At 34.1% G+C, this 27,078-nt stretch overlaps 1 protein-coding gene across 1 annotated transcript; it reads left to right on the top strand.

The window, feature by feature from the left end:
- The first annotated feature begins 5,717 nt into the window (after positions 1-5,717).
- On the top strand, positions 5,718-10,076 carry LOC123550253 (uncharacterized). Its single transcript, XM_045338680.2, has 7 exons — positions 5,718-5,871; positions 6,056-6,140; positions 7,294-7,366; positions 7,884-7,989; positions 8,222-8,279; positions 8,632-9,114; positions 9,622-10,076. The coding sequence occupies exons 1-7, from the start codon at positions 5,745-5,747 to the stop codon at positions 9,911-9,913; spliced, it is 1,224 nt and encodes a 407-aa protein (XP_045194615.2). The 5' UTR covers positions 5,718-5,744; the 3' UTR covers positions 9,914-10,076.
- Positions 10,077-27,078: the final 17,002 nt, after the last annotated feature.

Here is a 27,078-nt window from a genome sequence, read left to right as displayed (position 1 = left end):
TTTTATAAATATTCAGAACAACAGAAAACAGGTAAAATGCAATTTAGCATGACATAATTTATCTTCAATGGCATTTATTGCGAGCTTGATTTGTAATAACATACTAATTAAACAATTATTTAACAACCCTGTGATGACATCTTTACACTTAAAATATAACGAAGGTTTTTTATTACTAACATCATTGTTTTATGCAGCTGAATTAAAGGAGTTTTTGGTCGTAAATGTCAGCATATTTAAGCCTATATAGTTTCAAACCTGTCACAAAACTGGACAGGAGCCGAACCGGCACATCTATATAAAGAAATTGCTGAATAATTAACATAAGGTTTTGGATAATAGGCAAAAACATAGGGACATTAGCATGGCTAGATGTGATGTTTACAACCATTGTAACACGTATAGAGCCACCCTGGAAGACAAAAATGTGTTAGGTTTGACACTGTTCTTGTGATGTTTTATATACAAGTTGACATCTTGTCTGTCTCCTCCGTATGTGTGCCGTGTAATATAATTTGATGATAAAAATACATTAGCAAGAGGGATTGGTCTACCACCAGTTTTAACTCAGGATGCCCATTTTCCCAAAACAAATACCCACGTCTGTAGAGTATTGGAATTATAACAGCATATAATTCAGAATACAAATTAACAGTTTTATCAACATTTTACAACGTCATTTACGAGGTAAAGAGTTTGACTACATACGCACATTTTCATTTTAAAATTTCAAGAGCGCGTTTTTATAATAATTATTGGCTGAAACTGCATTGATCACATTATTTTCACTGTTTATTCAAAATTACTGACAAAAAAAAAATGCTTGGCTTTTAAAAATGACATAAATCCGGATATAAATCCCTACAACATCCGATTAATGGCAAACTCATTTCCGAAACAAGTTTTTGTAACCGAAAGCCGCATAACTATATGAATTGTCTTATTGTGTAGTTGATTAAGACTAAACTAAATACACGCCTAATTGATAGGAACATCAGATATAGAGGATATTTTTTTTTGTTTCAGTGTAAGATCGAAATATCTTTCACAAGTGAACATCAGATGCAATATTTTCACGAATGGCATAGCCACAAGTTAAAATGTAAGATATGGTGTTCATAAGTGAAAGATGTTTTGATCTTACATGTGAAACAAATAAATTTTCTTTTTATTTCATGTTTTGACTAAACTTACCCATTCATTGTTTCTTACCAGTGAAAAATATATTTGATATTTTTCAATGTGAAAATAGATCTACCAGATATATTTCAACATAATATTTCGATAATTCACTGAAAAACATGTCATAAAATATTCTCCTAATTATCATAAACATTTTAACATTACTATTGCCAAGCAATAAACGTTACCTCTGAGAAGGGACAATTGTCATTACTATTATTATTATTTTATTATTATTTTCACTATGCCAGATTTATATAGCGATAAACACGTTCACAGTCTGGTTCTTTAACGTGCCCGGTGTACAGCACCGATACACGCGAAGCCGTCTTTCTTGGGAAGAACCAGTACAGGCCTCTTAGGTGGGAGACACTCCAGTGACTCTCAGAAATTTCCAGTGCCTGCACCGGGATTCGAACCCCATACCTCTGGATTGACAGTAAAGCGTGTTACCACTAATGTCATATTTTGCTGACGTAAGAACCAGATTTTATTGAAACTGAAAGGACCTACATATTCTGAAATAAACCAACCATAAATCAGGTTTTATCTTTTGTAGCCTATTTTTTTTTAAAGTAATGGCAGAATCCACCATTTGTGACTGGTTGACAACCAGACAGATGGGCAAACACACGAAGAAATTTAAATAACATGCATGTTCTCCATATTATCTTCTACTTTCTGGCAAAAACATAGCATTCAGTTTTAAAGTTAATGCCGGATCTTTTGTGACTGACAGATGGACAAACAAACGTACAAACAGACACACACAACTTAGCCAAGAATTTATTTTTGTTGTCATATTCTCAGACTATTCGTTGCCACAACAAGTAAAAAAGAAAATAAAATAAATAAAAACCCGTCCATATTTTCATCAATTTATGCACAAAGTGTTATAAAAATCGTGTGCTTCAAAAGTTATTACAGCATCCAAATTTGCCAGTTTCTTTCTTATATGTGTTTGTTACTAAAGCAAACAAATTTGCTGCATCTTGGACTTTCAAAGTTACCGCCGCCAAACCCAGAAATCTAAGCCAATTTGCTGGCTTATTGGCGAAATTGTCTCCCTTGAAAACAGCTTAGCGGTGTATCGATTAGGCGTTATCGGTCAATTTGTATGACAGACTGACGGGGAAATGTATGACGGGTGGACGGAGAGACGGGGATCAAACCATAAGCATCCTCCGGTTTTACCTGAAGGGGACTAGCAACAACTGCAACATGAACTTTATTAAGCAATACGTTGCTGATGAACATCGCATAAATATGATATACATGGAAGACACGACCAGTTCGTGATTCTAGTTACTTCCCCTGTCGGTCCGTAATATCATACTGGAATGAAATGGAAGGGATAAATATGCCACACGGTGGACTAGTTTGCAACGTACGACTTTCAGTTACTTTTTAATGTATGTGATCGAGTCCATACGACGATAATTCAATATACCAATACAATTACCTTTAACAACACGAGCAGCGAGAGTTATTTAGTAACAAATTTGGGTGAACGGTATGTGCGGTAGTCTTGCAAAATCATCTTTACATTATTTAGTTTTGAAAGACAAACCCACTTTTGCGTTACTACAATTTGCAAAGTTTGAAAATAATTCAGTAATAGAAAACTAAACCTTAAATTGTGCTCAAAATTGATTTTCATGTATTTTTATATATCTATTCAAAGAAATAATATTATACGTACGTGTGCGCACTGTCAAACTAGATGGGAAAGCTAATACTTTGCCTGGGCAGAAAGATTTTGCCACACAGTCAAGCGATGCACTTTTCCCGAATAACCTAGTTTAAGTTTTATTTACTTACGTCATCAATTATTTACCAAGCTTTCTAAAACCAGCCAGACTATTTAAATACTTTATTCAATCAACCTTTTTTATTATGTAACAAAAAAGCGAGGTGTAGTTTTTACTTGGAACATAAAACATAACCGAACAAGCACATATCATGCGAACAATAAATCAGACACATCAAGAGCATGCTATCATTGATTCCAATCGAGTAAATGACTTTGTTTGGATAAAATCGAATACAAAATGCATAAGAGAACACGGTTTATTTATAGAGGAACAGAGATGAGATAAATTAATACCAATGTTTCGTTTTGTAAATGAAGATTAATTAACTTCGAGCAGCTCATTAATTGTTTTCCCTCTAAATAATTTACTAAGCCGGTCGTGATTAAGGAGAAGATTAAAGTATTGATATAACCACACGAGACTGACGGCGAGCAGGTTTTTACACTGACTTTTTGCTGGGACGAAAGAATATAAGCATTCATTGCACAATTAAAAAAGCCCAGTGTTTTAAATATATTTGAATTAAGTGAATTTCCACAGTTTTAATTTCTAGCTCTGGAAATTTTGCGTTCCGTAAGTAATAAAACAATTGTATATGTTCAATACAATTTTCACGGAAAGAGTTACAGACGTTCGCTCTTGTTGTGAAAGAAGTTTCCTAGACATAGAATTCAAATACACTAAAATATAGAGATGACGTAGTGGTGAAAGTCGATAGCACGATGATGAAAAACGCGAAACCGCGATGGTGAAAACGCGAAATCTTCATCGTGTTTTCGTGATTTTGACTTTCACCATCGTAGTTTCGTGTCTTCGCCATCGTGATTTTGACCTTTACCAATGTGGTTTCGACTTTCATCATCGTAGTTTCATGATTTCGACTTTCGAAGAATGGGGTTCAGGAAAAAAAATCTCGATGGTCCAACGGAACACCGTAATAATAATATGAATTAAGGCACCGCCTAGCATGGGGATTTATCTTTTATATATCCACTTACAAAGAAATATTCAACAATCAAAAGTAAGTGAAACTTCGCTCTAACAGTGAAGTTTACATTTAGTGTCATCATACCTCTTACAGCAAATATCATTCTTTGCAAAATTTACGGGAAGCCGTGACGATGACCTCATTCACCGCGTTCTCGCACTAGCTTAGGATTTTGTTTTGTTTTTTGCACTCCAAGCAGAAACTGGACGGCCTTTACACTTCCTTACTGTTTTGAAAGTGTCTTTCATTTGCATGTACAGTTTTCATTACGAAAAAGAAGTATAAGAATCATGTTGGCGCGGTTTACGAATTTCTGTGACTGATTCGGGGTGCTCGGATATTCAGGCAGACAAACATTCTGCGACGTGTACATAAACCGGAACCGGAAAACATCGAAAAAATTGCCCCAGTATATGCAAACAACAAAGACGAATAACTATATACGGACGTTATCGTCTCGGGGATTTTCATCCCCGGCGCTTCGCGCCGTGGATAAATCTCCTATTAATTGCATAGACAAAATTATGAAACACACCCATACCCTGACTACGCATATAAATATACGTGATATAAAACATATATCAGTATTTTTTCTTGCTATCTTTTTATCAAACGCGATTTATTCTGCATAGCTAACATTTCGTATTTGTATTAACAACCGCTAATCTTAATACTTGGCACACTAATTTGGCGTCTTTAACATTTCTACAATCTGCGCAATTCTTTCTATCCCATGCTACTAATTCTATGAATTCAGAATTCACCTGTTTCCAAATAGTAAACGGCCGGTGACGAAATTACAGAGAACAGTTCCAGCGATACGTATCAGCCGATATTGCCCCTGAACATTGTTTCCGTCGGTATTTGCCGAGAAGAACATGGCCAAGTCAGTGTTGTGTCAACTCGGATAACATCTCGGAGACTGATTTTGACGTGAATGTTTACACGCTGCGGGTATGTATGTCATGTATCTAAGAGGAAAAAGCACTTGGCAAATGTCTTACATAGAATGTTACTTGTCATTTAGTACTTCTGGTTACATTCAAAGCACGCACACACAGGAAAAACACATTTTCTTGTGTATATATACACATCCGGGAATACGTATAAACTGTCCAATTTTTGTTACAAATAGAAAAGAGAAGACAATTTTGTTTATTTGCTGTGCTCTTAATGTTTTCCATTTTATTTATATAGTTCTATAAATATGTTTTGTATTTCATTATGTGTGTCATATCGTTAAGTGTTTGTAAACTAGCGGTACTTAAAATTTCTGAGAGCAAAGAAGACCCTTTAGGAAACCTGGAGCATTATCGAATAACAGAACTTTGGTACGAAACTGAGTGTATTTTTTATTCATTTCCAGTCCATCATTGAATAAGATTTATATTTTTCGTGCATTCTTGTTTTGGCAATTTCAAGAAAACTTAATAAAAGAAATCCTCGCTCTTTGCCATGTGCCCATAATTTTGTAAATGTTATACAGACATAAAATCCAGAATAATAGAAAACGCGACAGACTTTATATTATTATTACTTAATGTTCACATATTTTAGACCGTTTGGAAATCTATGTACGTTAATATAAATTAAATGTAGGTTAAGTGGTTTTTGAACATTTAATTAACTGTTCCTAATTGACATTTATGTGGTGTAACAGTTTAAAGTAGAAACAGCGTTGGGCGCGATCATAAAGCTAAACTTGTTCGAAATATTTTGAGAACGAATTCGAAACGACGTCATGATGTCAAGAAAATATTATGACGCCATATTGTATGTCGTTTATAGCGACGACGTTAATGATTTCTCAGTGGAAACGCAAACCCGGACACAAATATGAATTTGAATATTCTCAAGATAGCACATATATATTGAGAGGATTGAAGTGTAAGAGAATTATTTCGTGGATTTTTTTTTTTCATTTTAAATTTTTATTTTTTTGACGTGATTGTTCGATGTATTTACACAATACCACATTTTAAATAAAGATATTAGATGTGTTTATTTGTTTATTTACTGGTATGTATCTTGATGCGTTATTTTCTATAAAGTTATTATTTTGTTTTTACAGACTTACCGGTCCTGGGACACGGGAGTGAAGATGATTCTATTTTTGGAATTCTCAATGTTTATAGACGAAGTTCATTGCATAAATGGTAATTCGATAATAATAATAATAATAATAATAATAATAATAATGATAATAATTCGTGGGAACTCATGATACAGTAGTTCTAATATGCCATTTATATGTTGAATGATAATGTTCAGGTATGGTAATTATTTATCAATGATAAAAAGATTTGGCTACACCATTCGAATCGGTTACAGTATATGATATACGGGAAACTTGTCTGTAACTATAAAAATGCCAGTAAAGTTAGCCTTTGTCTGCCGAGTTTACATAAGACTCTGTGTCCCGTGCAATTATTACACAGGTCACACATACTCCCTTCCTTCCTTAACCTAATAAAGTGCTGAGATAGGTTTTTCTCTTCTTGTTGTAAAGTTGTTAAAACAAAGGTCATTTTATTGACAATTGCCGACCGAGGCAGATACTCTCTGTAACCATGTCCAAATTTATTCTTACAAACGCTAAATTTGGCCAAGCACGCATTATGTTATGTTGGTATCTTTCAGAAGAAAACGTTATAAATGTGACACAAAAATGGGACCATATTAATAGTTTCAAGTACCATGACCACTACAAAGCACATTTAATCAACATAACATATCGTCTGCTAACTTAAAAGCCAATAAATTGCGTAATGAATTACTGTGAATTTTGTCCAAATTTGTTCTTCGTTAGAAAGTACAGGAAGACTAGTAGATCAACCAACTACTGGGAAGAACTGAAATAGTATAGAGGTTGAGCATGTGCCCGTGTCCGTGTAAGGCATCACAAAACGATTGTCCGATGGATTAAGAAACCCGTTAATCTGCACGGGTTTGAACAGCTGAATTCGAATAGATTTTACAAGTATTCCGTGATTGTCAGCATTGTCACTGAACCCTTATTGAATTGTATAACAACTTCTTTACGTGTACTCTTAACCCTTACCCAGCTAAATTTATATAATGAACTTGTCCATCTTCCAGTTTGGACAGTACCATTAACCGTTAAAAAGGGGTAATTACCAAAAAGATACTGGCTGAATACCGAACAGTGTAGATCATGATCATGCACAGTCGTGTCCAGAAAAGTGAACAAAGTAAAAGTTATACCCATTTTACTGCTATTAATAATGTATGTTAAGGAAGCACGGTCCGGTTAATTTCAATATTATTTCAATATCCGCTCACTTTCAGGAATGGTACCCGAAAAGATGAGTTTCAAATACTGCAGAAAATTTCTGCAGTAGAAGGCGAACAAGAATATCAGGTATATACTTTATTAAAAATGCTGGAAATGAACAGTAAAATCATATTTTTGGCACTGCATAATACAGTTATTGTTATTACATGTTTTCACATTCATCTCCTCGGAGCAACTTTCTCATAACAACGCATGGGCTGAGGTGATGGTATATAAATCGCCAATCTTTTCACTGCCTTTCAATGTAAATAAACAATACTGTTGATGATTTTAATGGAGAAAAAACACTTAAAGACTTTCATACTCCTGGCGCTTTTTGTTACATGTATTTTAGGACAAGTAAGCCATTGACCACTACGGTTATTTGTTTTCGATGTAAGGTCACATCGACAAAGCTGGTCACAAATGTTAGACAACATGCGAAATTGACAGCTGCAATGTTTTTGAAAAAGACGTAATCCCTTATCAAACATACATTTTTGTAATGTATATAAATATATCATTTATATATATGTAATATATATATATATATATATATGTTTATAAGCAAAAAATATAATATTTAGACTTTCGTTGTTTTCAGATCAACGGAGCATCTGCTGAAGGAGTAACTACATGTATTACAAATACAAGGCTAGAAAGAATCAAACAACCCCGGCCAAAAGATATTCTTGTTCATAACATGTTAAGTAAGTACTTGCACATATCTGTATATACGACTTTTAGTACATTCAAAAATCAACATTTATACTTTTCTTTCCATTCTTTCTCAAACTTATCCAAAATGTTCGCCCTTTTACTCATACGAAATGCGCAGAGTTCTGAAGCTCAGGGTTTGGCACTTAATATAATTCATCACATACAGAATATTCTTTCTTGTAATTAATTAAAACATTGAATGTAACAATTAACTATTAACAGAAAGATGGTCAAACACCGAGGATCCACTATACGAAAAGATAAAGTTTTTAGATTCGGGGTAAGTCTGATGTTTCAACAGTCAATCTTTTTTAAATCATATAAAATTATGACCCTTTTAGTACTTTGAAAATTTGTATTTCTTGGTTAAATTATTCTATTTAGATTTACCTTTTCTCAAAAGCTATAAGAGGTACAGCTTTGAAACTTTGCACACTTGTTTATCATCATTTGATGACTACATAAGTGAAGAACTATAACTAACTCTAACCTGCATTTTGTCAGAATTATGGCCCTTTTTGTACTTAGAAAATCTGAACTGTAACTATTTTCTTACATATTGTCGAGCACTTGCAGACGAGCGATGGCACCCGTATGCGGAGCTCTTGTTCTTAAATTGCTTTTACTTGCAGAGCCGAAGGCCAACTGATGTTAGCGCGATCAAAGATAGCAGGAGCCAATGGTCAAGTCGCAGTAAAAGTCACAGAGCTAGACACAGCAGACAAAGATAATCTTATAAATGAAATTAGTATTCTCAGAAAAGTGAATCATAAAAATATTGTGCAATTTTTAGATGTGTTTTTCGCTGGTGTCGTAAAAAACGTTTGGCTGGTTATGGAATTTATGTCGAGAGGATCTTTGGCTAGAGTGCTTGAGCAATATGTGTTTGAAGAAAAACATACTGCTTATGTGTCAAAAGAAATTTTAGCAGGACTAGAATATTTACATAGTGGAAACATTGTACACAGAGACATTAAGGGTGATAACGTTCTTTTAGACGGACATGATGGAGTTAAGATTGCTGACTTCGGGACAAGTCGTGTACTTAAAGGCAGTAAGATGAGACAAGAGAGAGTTGGGACACCTCATTGGATGGCACCGGAAATAATTGCAAGGTGATAATTTCAATTCTTTATTGTATTTTATATGCTACATTGTAACATCATATCAAACTTTCAACATTTTATCTTTGGCTGATATCATATATCTCCTACGATTCATTCAAGTTTTACCCTGCTTTCTATGGATTATTGTAAACAAAAAATGGATATACTAATTTTCGGTTGGTTTCTGTTTTTCGTTTAACATATAGGAAATATTACCTTAAAAGTGTAAGGCTTCAACTGTATATTTTGTTTCGGTCTAGCACATGATTTTTATTTCTTTTAGATCTAACATGTTTGCATTTTATACATGGAAATATAACATGAGCAATCATAAAATATGTGTTATCAATTTTTATAACATTGAAAAACCAGGTATACACAGTTGAACGTTTTGTTATTTTTTTGTAAGTTGTAATATGATGTACATGTAAGAAATATTGACGTTACTTGAGTCTGGTGTATTAAAATTAAATCTGATCAGACATTTCATTTTGATGACTTTCTCCTTTTTTTTAGGAAACCCTACAGTTTTAAGGTGGATATTTGGAGCTTTGGTATCACTATAATTGAAATGATCCAAGGCAAACCTCCATATATCAGAAATACTGCAAAAGAGGCTATGGAACTCATTGGAAAGAATGGTAAACCAAAAATAAAGGACTTTACCAATTCATCAAAAGAACTGAAGGTCTTTCTACACAGATGTTTGGAAACTGATGTAAATAAGAGAGCGAGTGCGTTTCAGCTCACGAAACATCCGTTCATGTCTAGGCGGGAGCTACATCAACCATTATTTCCACCGGACTGATTTAAATCTTTGTTTTACATTGTTTTTTATGATGCTTAGATTTATTTTTTTGAATTGTTATAGTGTTTATATTTTGAACTATGTTTATTGTTGATGTGTAATAAATATATTTCATACCATAATTATAACATGATTTTTGATTAAACTGTTTTCTTTAAAGTCATGTTTGTAAATGTTGTTTTCTTAAATCGTATTTCGCATGTGTACATAGATTTGGTTAGACAGGATTAAGTCAGATTGAAACCTGCGACTCAAAAAAATTTAAATACATAAAAGATTTTTCTGAGAAAAATGGTATTAATTCTGTACTACAGTAGCAAACTAATAAACATATATTATAGGTATATTAATTAGTTATCAAAGTGTATATAGGAAAGTAACATTTGTAGGTAAATACAACTTTGCTATCATTTTTACAGTGAAGCAAAATATTCCTATAATAGCTCATGTACACGTGAATCTTATGAAGATGCTATTCATAGTTAACCCTTTTGCGGAGGTAAGGAAAGCTTCGATCTTTTTTTGTATGTGCATTGTTTGACAAAATGTATATCTAATAAAACTAGTAGCGTAACAGGGTAATACGTATGGTGGCTGATTTTTTCCTTTTCGTTCTGGCGTGTTGGTGCTCTTCAAACGCGCGAACAAGCCAGAACGAAATAGCAGAAATTGGCCACCATATAATATGTAATAGCGTACACGGCTAACATCGCCGCAAATTATCTATGCCGTTAATTTGTATTTTCATGCCGTGTGTTGACTCATACATGTACATGTGTATAGAAGTTTTTAAAATGATGTTTGAGGACTTGGTGTCTTGAAACTCTTTACTTAAAGGTTATCAACAAATGTACACTCCTTCGTACTGTTTGTTATTGACAGATATACACTACGCTTCCTTTGATGTGTCTTAAAGCTTAGCCTTACATGTTCAGAAAAAAATTCAAACGACACCAAATCAATTCCTGAAAAGGACTGAATAAAGGGGCTACATTTTCGGACAGTTAAACGCCTTCAAACACTTACCATTTTCAAAGGACTGTTACATCTGTTCGTTCTGATACATTTGCAATAATGTCCCAGTGTTGAAGATGGAACGTAGTTTTCAGCAATTGTTTATTTTTATTAGTCCCCTACTGGTTGAAAACCAGTTTTGGGGACTATAGGAATGCACTTTTCCGTCATTCCGTCTTTCCGTCATTCCGTCATTCTGTCATTCCGTCATTCCGTCATTCCGTCCGTCCGCAATTTCGTGTCCGGTCCATAACTCTGTCATCCATGAAGGGATTTTAATATTACTTGGCACAAATGTTCCCCATGATGAGACGACGTGTCATGCGCAAAACCCGGACCCCTAGCTCAAAGGTCAAGGTCACAATTGGAGGTCAAAGGTCAACAGGGCTTTTTTCCTGTCCGGTCCACAACTCTCCCATCCTTGAAGGGATTTTAGTATTACTTGGCACAAATGTTCCCCATGATGAGATGATGTGTCATGCGCAAATCCCGGACCCCTAGCTCAAAGGTCAAGGTCACAATTGGAGGTCAAAGGTCAACAGGGCTTTTTTCCTGTCCGGTCCATAGCTCTCCCATCCATGAAGAGATTTTAATATTACTTGGCACAAATGTTCCCCATGAGGAGACGACGTGTCATGCGCAAAACCTGGACCCCTAGCTTAAAGGTCAAGGTCACAATTGGAGGTCAAAGGTCAACAAGGCTTTTTTCCTGTCCGGTCCATAACTCTCCCATCTATGAAGGGATTTTAATATTACTTGGCACAAATGTACCTCATAATAAGACGATGTGTCATGCACAACTTTCAGTCCCTAGCTCAAAGGTCAAGGTCACACTTAGCAGTCAAATGTTAACATAGCATGAACAGGGTCTGTTTCGTGTCCGGTCCATAACTCTGACATTCATTAAGGGATTTTAATATCACTTAGCACAAGTGTTCCCCATGATGAGACGACGTGTCATGCGCAAATCCCGGACCCCTAGCTCAAAGGTCAAGGTCACAATTAGGGGTCAAAGGTCAACAGAGTTTTTTTCCTGTCCTGTCCATAACTCTGCCATCCATGAAGGGATTTTAATATTACTTGGCACAAATGTTTCCCATGATGAGACGACACCCAGTACCCTAGCTTAAAGGTCAAGGTCACACTTTGAGATCAAAGGTCAAGAGGATTTTTTTCCTGTCCGGTCTATAACTTTGTCATGCAAAGCAGGATTTAGATATCAGTTAGCACAAATATTCCCCTGGATGAGACAACATGTCATGCGCAAGAACCAGGTCCCTAGGTCTAAGGTCAAGGTCATATTTAGAGGTCAAAGGTCAAATTCAAGAATGACTTTGTATGGAACATTTCTTCTTCATGCATGGAGGGATTTTGATGTAACTTGGACCAAATGTTCACCACCATGAGGCACCCTTGTTTTTAGAATTACGTCCCTTTGTTGTTACTATAAATAGATTTTTATGTAACTTTTTTATTACTGGCGGTAGGAAAAATCGAGACCACTTTTCTGTGGTACAGCATGCATGTTACATCCAAATTTTAGGTGTATTTTGACCTATCTCTACCTGGTAAAGAGTTTCTTGTGGACTTATATTTTTTTTTTTTTTTTTTTTTTTTTTTTTAAAGATTAATTTCCCTTTGTTGTTACTATAAATAACTTACATGATAACATTTTTATAATCAGCCAAAAAAATTCAATATGAAAACAACTGTGGGTTTTTATATATGCACATTTTAATCCAAGTGTGTTGTTATAACATATTTTATATGTAGTACAATATTGTTTATACATCATTGACAGATATCAGTTCATTATGTTATACTGCAGTAGAGAAAATTAGGTGCCTTCCAGTAGGGGACTTTGTATTGCATGGCAATACTTCATTCACTTGTTTCTTTATAAATGGCTTTCAATTTTAAAGGGGGACTACTTTTTCAGAATATGTAAAGTATCCATAGATAGATAGATTATTTCGATAAGGAGTGCACATACATGGACAATTAAAAACAACATGTATAGTAATTACAACATAATAACATAATGCATACATGAACTTATAAATAGCCACGACAGGCACACCGTCACCAAGGATTACACAAAAAAGAGAAAACTCTTATTTCCATTGTGGTCCTTTGTGTTGGTGGCATGACATAAAGAGCCATAACAGAGTTTAAAAATTATGTGACTAGATGGAAATTGCACAACTATATCAATTAAAGAATTATGTGACTAGATGGATATTGCACAACTATATCAAAAAGTAAAATGCGAGCTTAAGTTAAAATAGTTCCTATATCGAACGCCATTTGAATAGTTACTAAAATAGAGAAAAGTGGAAGCTTCACAGGTCGCCCAACACGACAAAAACGAAAATGTTGCAGGCTCGGTTTGATTGAGCCTGTTCATGGACTAAAACATTAAAGTAATTATGCTTAACTGTCTAGTAAATAATTCTTTACTAATGTTTTAAAAACAGGTAATTTCTCAGTCTGTGCTATACTAGCAGGCAACTTATTCCATAGGGAAATACCGGAAAAGAAAGAGGACTTGAACCAAAACCTTTGACCTTTGGAACAGCAAAGCCCCTTTGTGACTTAACCTTGTCCTATATGAATGCACAGTATCCTGGGGGATACAGTTGTCTCCCATGAAGTCCGGGGCTAAGCCGTTTTTTATTTTAAAAACATGACACAGGATAATCTGGTCTACACGTTTGTTGACGGGTAACCAGTTGAGAGATTTAAAGTGCTCTGGGCCAATGTGCGACCTAGCATCAAGGTCCAGAACTAACCTCATTAACTTATTCTGTGTGGTTTGGAGCTTGGATTTAAGTAACTGAGTCAGACTATGGTACCATATAGAACTGGCGTAATCAAAATGACACTGGATTAGGGCCATGACAAGAAGTTTCTTGGTGTGTTGGGTAAGGTAACGTTTCTTTCGATATAGAGATTTTAACCTTGCGTTAGCCATTTTTTTAATACGGTCTGATCAAGATATGCACCAAGATATTTGACAGCAGAAGTTGGTTCAATAGTTGTACCATTACATGTAATATTAAGAGTCGAGTTTGACCTTATTCTATGTTTAGAACCAAATAAGATTGTCTCCTACCGGGCAGTACGGCAGAATATGTAATGGTCAGGTAAATTGTTGTTAAGATGTTGTTCGTTTATCAAATATGTCTGTGTTTTGATAATATACTCCTAATTTTAAGTTGTCACATCACCCATTTTTCTAAATCGCCTATTGACCGGTCTATATTTCAACAAAGGTTCACTGGGCTAACGTCAAAAATTGAGGAAGTAACTAAACGATTGATTTTTATGTCATGCAATAAAACCTTTTTTAAACGGCATCTTTCTAGCCAATAGTCAAAACTACTGACCGGCAAACCATCACATATTCTATAATAGATAGTGCCACTTGACAATCAAGCTTTGTATAACCTCCTCTTTAGAAAAGTTCATTTTGAGTGGCAAGTTTGATTATTTAACTATTTATCACGCGTTCTTGCGAAATCATTTATCTTTGGATAACGACCTATTTTTTCACAAAATGTTGTACGATAAAATGATTTCTTTATGTTTCTTTTAATTACCTGAGCACAACGCTAAAACTAAAGCATGGATCAACAAATCAATTTTGGAAAATAATTCATTATTTAATATTTTTCTGGTATCTGTGTCGTGATAACTTGTAATTTTCATTTTAATCTGCCATTTTATTATTGGGAAAAGACCCTTTCACGTGCATCACTCCTCTTAAAAAGGATTTGTGCTCTTGTGCTGCTAGTACCATGTTAAGATTTTTACGATTAGGTGCCAGTAAAATCGTTATCATCCAATGAATCTGCTGTAAAGTTGCAAGGATTCTCAATCATGAAGGTTGGAAATTGACATTTACAGTAATATAGGTTACTTTTTATTAATTTTACATCAGTTGACGATAATTTATGCAACGTAATTGTTTTATTTTTATTCCTGACAACGATGTAACAATTATAAAATAAAAAATGCTATATTCAGAAGTTGAAAACACTTGGAATAAGAAACAATGGGAAGAAACAAAGAAAAAAAAATAGAAAAAGAACAGCAACAGCTACAAAACAAAAGCAACAACAAAAGTAACGATAAAATTATTGAATATAATGATAATAAATTCATTTCAAGGCGGTGTCACATTAAAATACACATATATGTATACACGCATTAACCTATATACATGACAAAACACTTGGAACTTAAATTATCATTTCAAGCAGTAACAAAAGATAACAATAAAGAAACTCTGTAAACGAACAAATATATCCAGCAAATATTTGCGCGCGCACACATAAACACACACATACTATCATTCACGTATGCATGCACACATACATCTTATAAATGTAGATTTACTTTCTAGGACTCAAATATCTGAAAAATAAATGAGCCGTGCTATGAGAAAATCAACATAGTGGCTTTGCGACCAGCATGGATCCAGACCAGCCTGCGCATCCGCGCAGTCTGGTCAGGATCCATGCTGTTCGCTAACAGTTTCTCCAATTCCAATAGGCTTTAAAAGCGAACAGCATGGATCCTGACCAGACTGCGCGGATGCGCAGGCTGGTCTGGATCCATGCTGGTCGCAAACCCACTATGTTGGTTTTCTCATGGCACGGCTCAAATCTAAAGAAAGTAGCAGATATTGCATCAACTTTCTAAGTATGTTATCTGACACTGGATTAAAAAAGCTTAATAAAAATGAAATGAAGAAATATTCCAAAATAAATCTGCCAAAAGACAATTATTTACCTCTATTTGGATAAAAGCCGTACACAATCACCCGGTCACAAATCGTGCACATGATAGATTACTGCATAAACACATGGCTTTCTAAGTAGGGATAATTTTTGCATAATAAATCGCAAGGGACGTAATACATATCCCTGGTTCAGTCCAAGTTTGTACAGACTAGGATCCTTATCAATCACCCTCGATAAATTATATATGTTTGTATATCTACAGTAACGAAAAAACGACTACAGATAGGGCCTGATTGCCTATTTTTAAGTAGAAAACTACTGTACATTAGCATGTGAACATGCATGGAGATGCGACTACGTCCCAGGGGACAAGAATTGTGTAATTATCTATTTAAGAGATTGCGTTATGTCTGGCATTATGTTGCGATGAAGGCGTCTGGCAAACAAAGGTGAATTAGATTTAATTGAAGGTTGTCTGATTTTGTGTATTTGTATTGCGGCAAAGTTAAGATTTGGAAAAAAATATTTCATGTTTTGATGCAATATATAGCATAATAGCCCTTATTTGTTACAAAGGTCAGAGTGTTTTACAACGTGAAAAAGTCAGCAAATGCTCTTTTTACAAGGGTTCGCCAACCCAAGTAACGGAGGGGTAAAGAGGAATTGTGGTGAATCGAGAGACGGTATTTTTGTCCTCTTGAAACACAATCCGTATAAAATCCGTATTCTTGCACTGAAATGATATTTTCATGTAGTATATGATGAATAAAACAGTGTGCGTGTTTCCCTGATATATGCACATGTTGCCCCTAGGATCAGCAAATCATCAGGGATCAACTGTAAATCTGGAACAGAAGTGTATAGTACATGTATATTGAACTAACTAGGATGGGAATCGGCAAGATTTTCTAAGTCGATTAATTGGGGCAAAAAATCGCGATCATCGAATAATCGCGATAAAATTTGGTAATATATAATATTTAGTAATGTCTCGTTTATAGATTAACCGCGATTATATTTGGTAGTATACACGATGTAGTAATGTCGTGAAAATGTTATGTATTTGCCGTCTTATACCGATAAAAGTTCATAAAATGACAATGCTATGAACAAATTTATATTGTTGTTAGACATTATTATACAGTTTTTCGGGCGGGGGTGAATTTCCTTATACCATGGGGGAGTGTTTTTGATGCAGTAAGTTACAAGATGGATGGTTAGTTAATGTAGTGGTGGATAGCACAGTCAATTAAAAGGCAGCAGCAAAATCACTGAAGTCTGAAGATGAAATGAAAACAATACGGTTAGAAGTTTGTAAAATGCGATTTTGACGACAACTTTTTGTAGAATAGAAAACACCTCTTGATAGTGCGTTTTAACCGTTTTAGATTTACTAAGGACAGATGATAGTTGATTAGGGTCGGGCCGAGTTTTGGACGTAATCAAATCTTAAACATTTTTAACGTACTGTGGTTTTAGTAGGTTTAAGATTCGTCACATATAATTAATCAGCCCACGACTAGAACTAACTACGTGAGCACTGTTTGCTTTACTCTAAAAGTCACTGACTTCCTTCGCATCTGAACTCCAAACAATGATTTATTCAACGACAAATCACTGGATGAGATACATTATTTCTTAAGGAAAATGAATCGGCTCTTGTTAGAATAAATGACAATTTAAACTGACATAAAATGTAGTAAAAGCAAATAGTAGGCCTATCTATGATTATCCCTGAATTCCTATTACAAAAAGTACACTTTGATAAATATTTAAAACACAGGAAGTGTATAATATAATATAAATAAATATGTGCTTCCGTACTGACTCTATGATAGATCTAAGATTGCTATACACACTGACGTTCTTTTATGAAGCCTTTGCTATAACACATCTTACTTACAATTTTATTACATGATTATTTAAAAAGTCTTATATCATGTTCATTGGCACCTTTTACGAGGCCTATTTGAGACAAAGGATTAAATTTAGAAACCTTTGTAAAACAGGCCACGTGTAAACAAAATAATCTCGTTTGTATGTGAAACGTCATATTGAGTCTTTAATTAAGTGCTCCGAAGGGTCTTCTTATATGTTTCATTAACCCTTAGCATGCTAGATAAATTGTCGTCTGCTGGAAATGTCGTCTGCTAAAATTGTAAAGTTCATTCAATTTGCTCCAAAATTGGAAGAAAAATTGTCAGAGTAGCAAACAGCTTGGAACCTGATCAGACGCCGATTTAATCGGCGTCTGATCTGGTTCCAAGCTGTTTGCAAAGGCTGTTAAATTCGCCTGCAGCAGGCTAAGGGTTAAACATGTATTTGTATTCACAGGCGTTTGTAGTGGTCATAACTTTTCATCATGACACATTAAAGGCTTTTCCAAATATCAAAGCCATTATATCTGGTATAAGTCAAAAAAAGATAATGTCTGCACTTCCGTTACCTCATTGCTGGCAGTAAAGCACTCGTACGGCTACAAGTTAGTAGTATGTATATTGATCTGTTGTTAAGACTGAATCCACAAGCAATCTTTTGAAACATTTTTTCCCTGAAATAATTCGTCTGGGTATGACTTTGAGAATCGTCTGACATAATATCAAATTGTATGGCGTTGTATTGACATTGCTATCGTCCTATGCTTCGAACGGTTTCATAAGTATAGACACGTATAAGACGTTCGCTTTAACAGCAAGCAGGATTATATCTACAAGCGAATGATCGTGGCCCTGGTTGAACAGTAATATCTGGCTTTTACCCTTCATTGTTTTTTAAAAAATGTAATTATGGGCCCAAGAAAAGAAAAATAATGAAAATTCAAGAAATGCCCTTTGTGTAGACTTGAGACAGAATGTAGAAATAAATTATGTAGGATTTTGTTAGACCGCTATTAATACCTTTTAGAATTAGATTTTGAATTTGCGTTACAGTTGCTGATGAAATAAAATTGTTGCGTTCTTTGACCTCTCCTCTACTAAATGCATTAATTTCAATTTAGTTATTCATATTCAATTCCTTTTCATTAAACAATTAATTAATCATTGTTATCGAAGCTATCCGTAATGCCATTGGCTGAAATGCTATCTATATGCCACAATTCTCGGAAAAGATGTTATAGCTTAAAGCTAACCTATGCCTGATATATGTTTCAATTATATTAAATTTCTTTATAAAGTTCAAACGGTTTGTATCTTTGATAAACAGATTTGATGCATTATAATGAAAATGCAATATAACAAATTAAATTGAATTGTTTGAACTATTAACTAGTGGAACTCTCAGTTGGTTAAACTTTTATCTATGTATTAATGTGAATTTCTGCAATCATTTTGATAAAAACCGTATTTCAACTCTATTCCATCGCTCGTGGTAATTCGTCTAATTTAATATGCATAAACATTTGATATCTTGTATATTTGTTAGAAAGTAACATTGCCATTTATCTCCGGGGAACGATTATATGATATAAAATGAAATGATTAAGAGCAGCAATCAGAGGAAATTATGATAAATGAAATAATTCCCCGTAAAGCATTATTGTGTTTTATTTCTGTTGCTGTTCCCTTAAGAGATGCAAATGTTATCTACTAACACAATGAGATATATTCTGCTGTATCGTCAATAGAAAGGAACGTCTAAAAAGTTTCAATGCAATACATGCAGCGGGAATTGAGATATGGCCTTGCACGTGACATTGATAAAATTGTGGCACATACACCAGCGCAAATATCCCTCATAGCCCATAGCCTTCACCTTCCTCAGAATCGTAGAGTTAAAAATCATTGGGCTGTCACACAATGAATTTACTTGCTACAGGTTTCCTAGGGACAATATTGTACAAAATGATAAAACGTAACATGACAAATTCTATGTCGATGCTATGATGAAACAATGACTTATTTCATCTAGAAAAATGGGCTACACATAAAGACATGACCAAGTATACACCATAAGGAATTTCAAAATATTTGCTCGCTGTTAAATGTGTAATATTTCATCTGTAAAATAATATCAAAAAGTCAATAATACAAAACAAATTAAAACGAACAGTTTTGTAACAAGGTATCATAAATTGAACTTTATGTCCTCGATATTGATCAATCAAAGAATAATTACCCAAACGCTAAACATATACTAGTAAGTATCATACGTAACATAGTAAATAATTCAAGGAAAGGAGTGTTTGAAATAAATAATCAAAGGCCTGAAGGGCCTGAGTCGGCTAATGATTGATGTACTGACAGTATAGTCTACCAGTTTCAGTTTGTTTTTAGTTTTTTTCTTAAAATTTCATAACACAGCTCGATATTTACCCAAAATATTATATCCGGATACGATTACACTTTTCTCCAGTTTCAACAATATATTTTACAAATTGTGATGATACGGATACATTTAGCAGCAATAGGCAGTATCTGACATTGAAGTTTACGGTTAAATTACCTCTTATTTAAATCTTTTCATAAAAAAGTTGTTTCGTTTCGTGAAAGCAGCCAAACATAGACGATCTACTTTCGATTTCAAAAACTACAAGAAAATACAATTTAATGTTTTGACGATTTGTTTATTTCTCGAAAAATAAGAATTAAAATCATTTTTAATATCAGTAGTAACTAAACAAACCAGTAAGAGCTTTTTCTTCCGATAATTTATCCGTTTACTGACTGCAAAATTCAACCCACCCAAAGTTTATAGAAATCATACGATGCGTGTATACGTTCAATGTGGGAGAATTAAGGCTGATCGGCTATGTTACCTAACGCATCCAGACGATTCAGATTTTGTTTTTACAAAAGCATTGTGTGCGTTTCTGTAATTTTAAATGCGTTTTTATACGCTTAGAAATTATTAGACATGCGTATTTGCATTATTTCTATACGTAATTTACGCTAATACGCATCTTATCTGGAGCCCTGTCAGGAACTATTTTTTGTCTTTCGCTGGGTGTTACGCAAGCTTTGTAAGCCTGCGCAATTCTTAAAATGCACATTTATGCTTAATGAGTTACATTCGTGTATTGCACAATTACAAGTTATAAATTAACAGATTACATCGTATATTGGTCATAGCAAAGGGAATTGACACAACTTAACTTCATTCATGCAGTGAACTGTTTGAAATTTGAGAAATCTAATGGAACTACATCCCTTCACGTGTTGTTCGGTCCATTTAGAGAATCGCTGAACAGCAAGGACTCGTCAAAAGGCTTTCAGCCTTTAGCCGACTCAAAAATGAAACAGGGTCAATACATTTCTGTTACTATCAATATAACTTCCGTTGTTCGAAGTCCTAATCCTTTTGCTGTGCATGGTCAGCGCGTCACATTCCTTTAAAGGCTAGCACTAATAGTTAGGATAGATGATAGTTTAGTTAGTTCGTTCTAACCCAACTAGAAGTGAACCTCAAGAATCCCATATGAAGGCACGAGCTCGAGTTCTAAGTACAAGGTAATAAAGATGAAATTGGAAACCAGTGTCACAATATCAGTCTTTACACATAATATCATATGATTTTTATGATTGTAATAATTTGAAAGTCAGTACTAATATGAACTTCTGGACATGTATCTACATGTCAAAGAATCTTCAATTCCGTCGGATTCTATAGTTGCCGACATTATATGTATGGCTATGAATAATTCGAATCCATTTGCAAAGAAGTCAAGAAAAACGCAACTTAGTAGTAGGTAGATGGTAAAGAGAGAAAAAGTAAGGATGCAAATACAGAATTTTTTTTTCAGTGATATATTTACCTGTACAGGCCAAGGAAAAATATTGTAAATATCCTGTTCAAGTAGAAAAATTTCATGAATAAATGAAAAGTACTGAATATATCTAAATTAATTTAATCAATTGTCTGATATCTGGTATTTTCTAACTCCCTTCACAGTTTCTACTTCTTGTTGGTCACCCCTCTCCAACAGAATCCGACTGTTTTATGTGCCGCAGAGTAATCATGCAATGCAAGTTTTGGCTGAAGGCAGTATCTAGGAGCTATATGCAATACTGTTGCATTTTTCAACTGAAAATTCCCCAGTTAGAACAGTTCTGTTTAAAGTCACTTTATATATTGTGGAACATAAATGAGATTGAAACTGTTAAATTCTCTTTTGATCACCCAAAGCTGGTTTTTGTAGAAGTTCACGGCTTTATTGTATTACAATACGTAACATTACTAGTGTTCAATTACTTTGAGAAGAAAAACAACTACTTTCAGACCCTTTGTAAATTCGTATCAATGCAACATTTAATGTATCTCCAATTATTAGAATACAAAATATTGCTCATAGATTAACTCGTCACCAAAGACTCTTAAAAGACATACAAATCAAGCATTATAAAGTATAATATTTTCTCCGTCTAATGTACAAATGCATTGTTACAATAAATACAAAGGCTTTTTCATGCAAAAGACATGCGCTTTAAGTTTGCGCGTGCAGTATAGGCATTGTAATATAGGCAAGATAGGAGCAACGCAGTTTAGTTGTTTTCCTCAAAAATTGTTACATTTTCTTAGACTTGACAGTTCATTTACTGCAGTTCCTCAAACGCTTTGTACCAACAATCCTTGTTTGTGTCGTCAAATGTGATTGCATTTCATATCAACCAAAAACTGCAGTATTTGTAAATACTTCAGCTTATGAGTATGGCAGCCCTGATTATGTAATTATTGTTGATGGTATTGTTGTTGTTGTTGACGACGATGATGATGCTGATGATGATGATGATGCTGATGATGATGGTGACAATGATGATGATGATGATGATGATGTTGATAAGAGTGCTGTTCCTGATGATGATCTCAGTAAAACAATCCAACAAAATGCATAGCATTGAAACACTGTTTAAACCAAACTATAGACACCCTTGCAACGCTTTTAGTTGATACCATAGTTCGATAGTAACTTCATGGCGTAACAGAGCTTTGTTAAACGGCTTTTTCCTTGAAAAGGCGGACGTGTTGGCTCGCAATATATAATTGCATTAAATAGTCTGCGTATTACTAAAAATGGAAATACATTTTCAAAACCTTCAGTAGTAGATCATTTATGCACTAAACGATAAATATTCTATCGATATAAACCTGTCCCGGACTTCCAATTCCGTCCGACAACGAGGCTATTCGTCGTAACAGTAAATGAAGAGTTTTTCTAACGTCATTAATTGAGATTTAGACAAAAATATTAAAATGAGCCGTGCCATGAGAAAACCAACAAAGTGGGTTTGCGACCAGCATGGATCCAGACCAACCTGCGCATCCGCGCAGTCTGGTCAGGATCCATGCTGTTCGCTAACAGTTTCTCCAATTCCAATAGGCTTTGAAAGCGAACAGCATGAATCCTGGCCAGACTGCGCGGTTGCGCAGGCTGGTCTGGATCCATGCTGGTCGCAAAGCCACTATGTTGGTTTTCTCATGGCACGGCTCAAATTATTTTAACTAAACATCTATAACTTACAAATCCACAACTTCCTAATCTGTTTCTTCCTTTTTTCTATGAATTGTTTCAAAGTGAATACAATTTTTGCTATCACTATGGTCAACAAAAACACTACATTGTGATCTAAATCATTACATTGTCTATACTATTGTATATCAGCTATCGTTACCGTATCTGGAATCGGGGAATCGTTTACTGACGCTTTGTCGAGGTTAGATAAATGCAGAAACAAAAAAATGTCCTGTTTTCCAACTAAGTATTGCAGAAAAAGTTCCACTCTAATTTGTCCAAAAAGTAAATATATCCGATGTAGTAACAGAAGTACCAAATAAAACTATCATTTGCATTAAAAGGGCATTTTAAACGTAGAAAGAGAAAAAAATACAATAACACGAGGTTAAAGAATTTAATACGACACAGTAGAATTTAATCAATGTCATGTTAAACAAAAATGTCCAATAAGCATATGGCCCTAGTTTTTTCCGCAGATGTGTCCACTTGAGTTAAGAATACATTAAACAGAAATCGGCTTTAAATTCTCAATTCTTCGTAACAGTTTTACGCCCGATTAAAAAGACATTTGCAAACGTTGGCAAAACTTGTTCATTTAATCTGCTTTGCTGGTGATTGAACATGGTTGGAGTCAGCTAAATGTGCAAATAAACATTTTACCGATCAATTTATTTTAAATTTGCTTCGATACAATTACACGCTTCTTTATTATCATGACTGGATGCCACAAGGGGACCACTAACGTCAATACAAATAGGTACAATTCAGCATTCAGTTAAAGTGTCATTTCACAATTTTACATAGACTATTTTTTTATTATTATTTTTTCCAGGTTTCCAGGTGTCCCGAATGTAATGCATCCTATACTATGTAAGCTGTTTATAGTTATTCTTTTTTAGAATTGGGGCAAAGTACCCGAAAAATAATTCTGACTTTAAATACTTAATATATATTCTAGCTATCAGCATAATCTACTCCTGTTTTATCTCCTTTTACTTATCCTAAATGACACGTTTCCAACATTGGGAAAAAAATGAAATGAAGTATTGAAGCCTGTATACGAAATACTATATGTTTATTATTGCTTCTAAAAGAAACTCTTTTGTTTCAGTAAATAATGAAAAAGTATTCTGTAAAAGAGAAGAGACCCATGAAGTTTATGATGATTTCATAAAGTTAAATGCTACCATCGCTGTACAAAATGAACGTATAATTTAAATCGACAATGATGTGTGAAATCATAAAGGGACCTCTTTGAGTATCAACATAGCCGTGAGTACCCACAGGTGGCGCTGTTTCATGGGTCACTGAATATTTTCATTATCCCAAGAGTAGTATCAATTTATTAAAGAAAATTAATCCTCCCAAGTATTTTGTTGCGGATTTTGCGGTGCAGTCATGTATAAAATTGGTCGTGTTCTTCTACTGCCCCTTTTTGAGAATCTCAATTGCGGATTTTATTAAAACATGCGCATGGAGGCCAGCATGCGTTCAGATCTCTGAACAGATAGAAATATTTCGTACAAGTTTTGGCTTTGTGGCTGACACACAATGAAAAACATCGAGCGAAAGTTAAATTCTATTTGCATTAATTCAATAGGTTGTCTATCTTTCCACTGTGCTATTCTTTTTCCATGCTTTATTATGGAAATTAATTACATAAGAGTGTAAGCAATTCAAATAAATTACCATGATAAGATAGCATCAGCAACAACAACAACAAAACAACAACAGTAACATTAAGTTTATAAGGTAAAATCAACAAGTTCAAACAAATTATAAGGAGAGACACTTACGGTCTTTGATTCATTATTTAAATAAAGAGCTATGTAATACATTGCATAATTAGTTCTTTGATTTACACCGGTAAACAACCTCTCGCCCACCTTATAATTATGTTGAAGACCATTTTAATTTTGTAAATCTAATTAGGGAAAATATGTAAATTTAAAATGTAAACATGGAAACTATTTAGATATAACACATCTGTAGTCTCTATTATAGTGAATTCATTATGAGAAATATGATTAATTTAAACACACCGAATCTTCAAGATGAAAAAAACACCTGTTTATAAAACCTTCTTCTGAGCGCTCATGCATTTTGTTCTTTGTGACATAAACATCCTTTCCTGCAGATTTGCCTTTTGTAATTTGTTAAATAATGTAAATATATGCAAAAAGAGATGTAAATTTCATAATAAGCTGTGAAATACTTGTAAAAATATTGTTTTATTATTTCCGTGAGCAGCGCTATTACGCTAAGCTTTTCATTCATTTAAACGGTATCATTTAGAGTTTCAAAGTCGCCATGTGACTTTAATGGCCGCTGTATAAACGAGGTAGACAAGTAGGCTGTCAACCATTGTAGTGACGGAGTTTGCACATCTGTCTGTATAAACAATAAGGAAACATGTTTATCATTATAATGTGTGAAATACAAATTACCCTGTCCAATAAATGAGAGGATGTATGTAAATACATTTTTCATTTGTAAGATGCATAGTTCATATATAAACAATATGTTGCTGCGAGTGCACAACTCGTATTTTTTTCACTTCACTACTTATGGCTCGCTGACAAATGCAGAATATAAAATTTGATGTCTTACAAAAACCAAAACAAGAAAAGGAAATTACATTTTCCATTTGTACGGAACATATCTCATATAATAAACAATATGTAGTTGCGAGCGCACAGTTTGTTGTCACTTCAATAGTTATAGCTATGCCGAAACAAAAACAAAACACAAGAGAGAGAGGGAGAGAAAAAAACAGACAAATCTTTAATAAGTCATTAATATCACATTAGACTACTTCTCATTAAGCAATCATTGACCATAACACTTTTTACTTTATATAAAACTGACTCTTTGATATTTAAAGGTGAAGATATCTCTTGGTATTATATAGAACGACATAGATGAACGTGTACCCTGTCTTCTAGACTTTCTTTCTTAAATAAAAATGGAATAGCGAAAACTCCATGTCCAATGTCTGTCACAGACATAACAATACCACTAAAGCATACACTTTCTTTTAAAGCTGATAAAAAGATTAATTGTTTCACCCAGTCCTGCAATATGGGCTGTATACTTGCTAATACTAGAGCAATTAACACTCAATACCATAACAAATCTATTAGAAGACCCTTTGGAAGCATAAAGCACAACCAAACAAAATAATAGCCGAGTTTGTTCGTGAGAAGTTATGAACGGACACATTAATTTCAAAGAACCATATGTTTAACCGAAGTTAGATAGATAGATTTCTTTATTTCCTCCAATAGTGGAGAGCATAACGTATATCCATGAACAACATGAGTCTAATAATATATATACATGAGAACAATTATTAACACAATTATTTCAAGTAAAAAAGCATAAGCATCCATGGGCTAAAAAAAAATGAAAATCGAAAATAAACGAAATTAAAGGTTTAACACCATGAATACCAGATGCTTTGACAAAACATAATATAGCAAAAGGAGTTTATGTAATTTCTCATTTAACACCACTATATGTACAGCCTAAACGACGAAATCGAAAACGTTAGACAGCTACTAAAGGTGTATATTTACAACTTGTATAGAGCTTTTTTGATAACTCCAGTAGAGAAATCAAAGCCAAGATTCGAGCTGAATATTGATCCAATTATAAGAAAATAAGCTATATAATGTAATTAAACAGTATACGTTTAATTAATTTTGCAATATGGTAATAATTAAAGCAGTATTCATTGCTATCGATAGCGATCTGTGTAAAAAAACAGCACTGATCTTTTGGAGACAAGTGGAACACAATCTTGAACTTCTGTATTCCGCACGTGTCTATGACCGAGTCCCACAAATGAGTGCGTAACGATTCATTTCTTGGACAAAAACAGATACTATGTACATTTGCGTCTTGACATAGTAAATCACACTTTCTACATCTCTGTATATATTCAGCTGATA

The sequence above is a fragment of the Mercenaria mercenaria genome, chromosome 6 (assembly GCF_021730395.1).
Source record: "Mercenaria mercenaria strain notata chromosome 6, MADL_Memer_1, whole genome shotgun sequence".
Classification (NCBI taxonomy): Eukaryota; Metazoa; Mollusca; class Bivalvia; order Venerida; family Veneridae; genus Mercenaria; species Mercenaria mercenaria.
This window is presented reverse-complemented; position numbering and strand designations above follow the sequence as displayed.

Coding starts and splice junctions, on each gene's coding strand:
- LOC123550253 (XM_045338680.2), top strand. CDS start 5,745: ATGACGCCATATTGTATGTCGTTTATAGCGACGACGTTAATGATTTCT. Junction 6,141..7,293: donor CGAAGTTCATTGCATAAATG/GTAATTCGATAA, acceptor GCTCACTTTCAG/GAATGGTACCCGAAAAGATG. Junction 9,115..9,621: donor GCACCGGAAATAATTGCAAG/GTGATAATTTCA, acceptor CCTTTTTTTTAG/GAAACCCTACAGTTTTAAGG.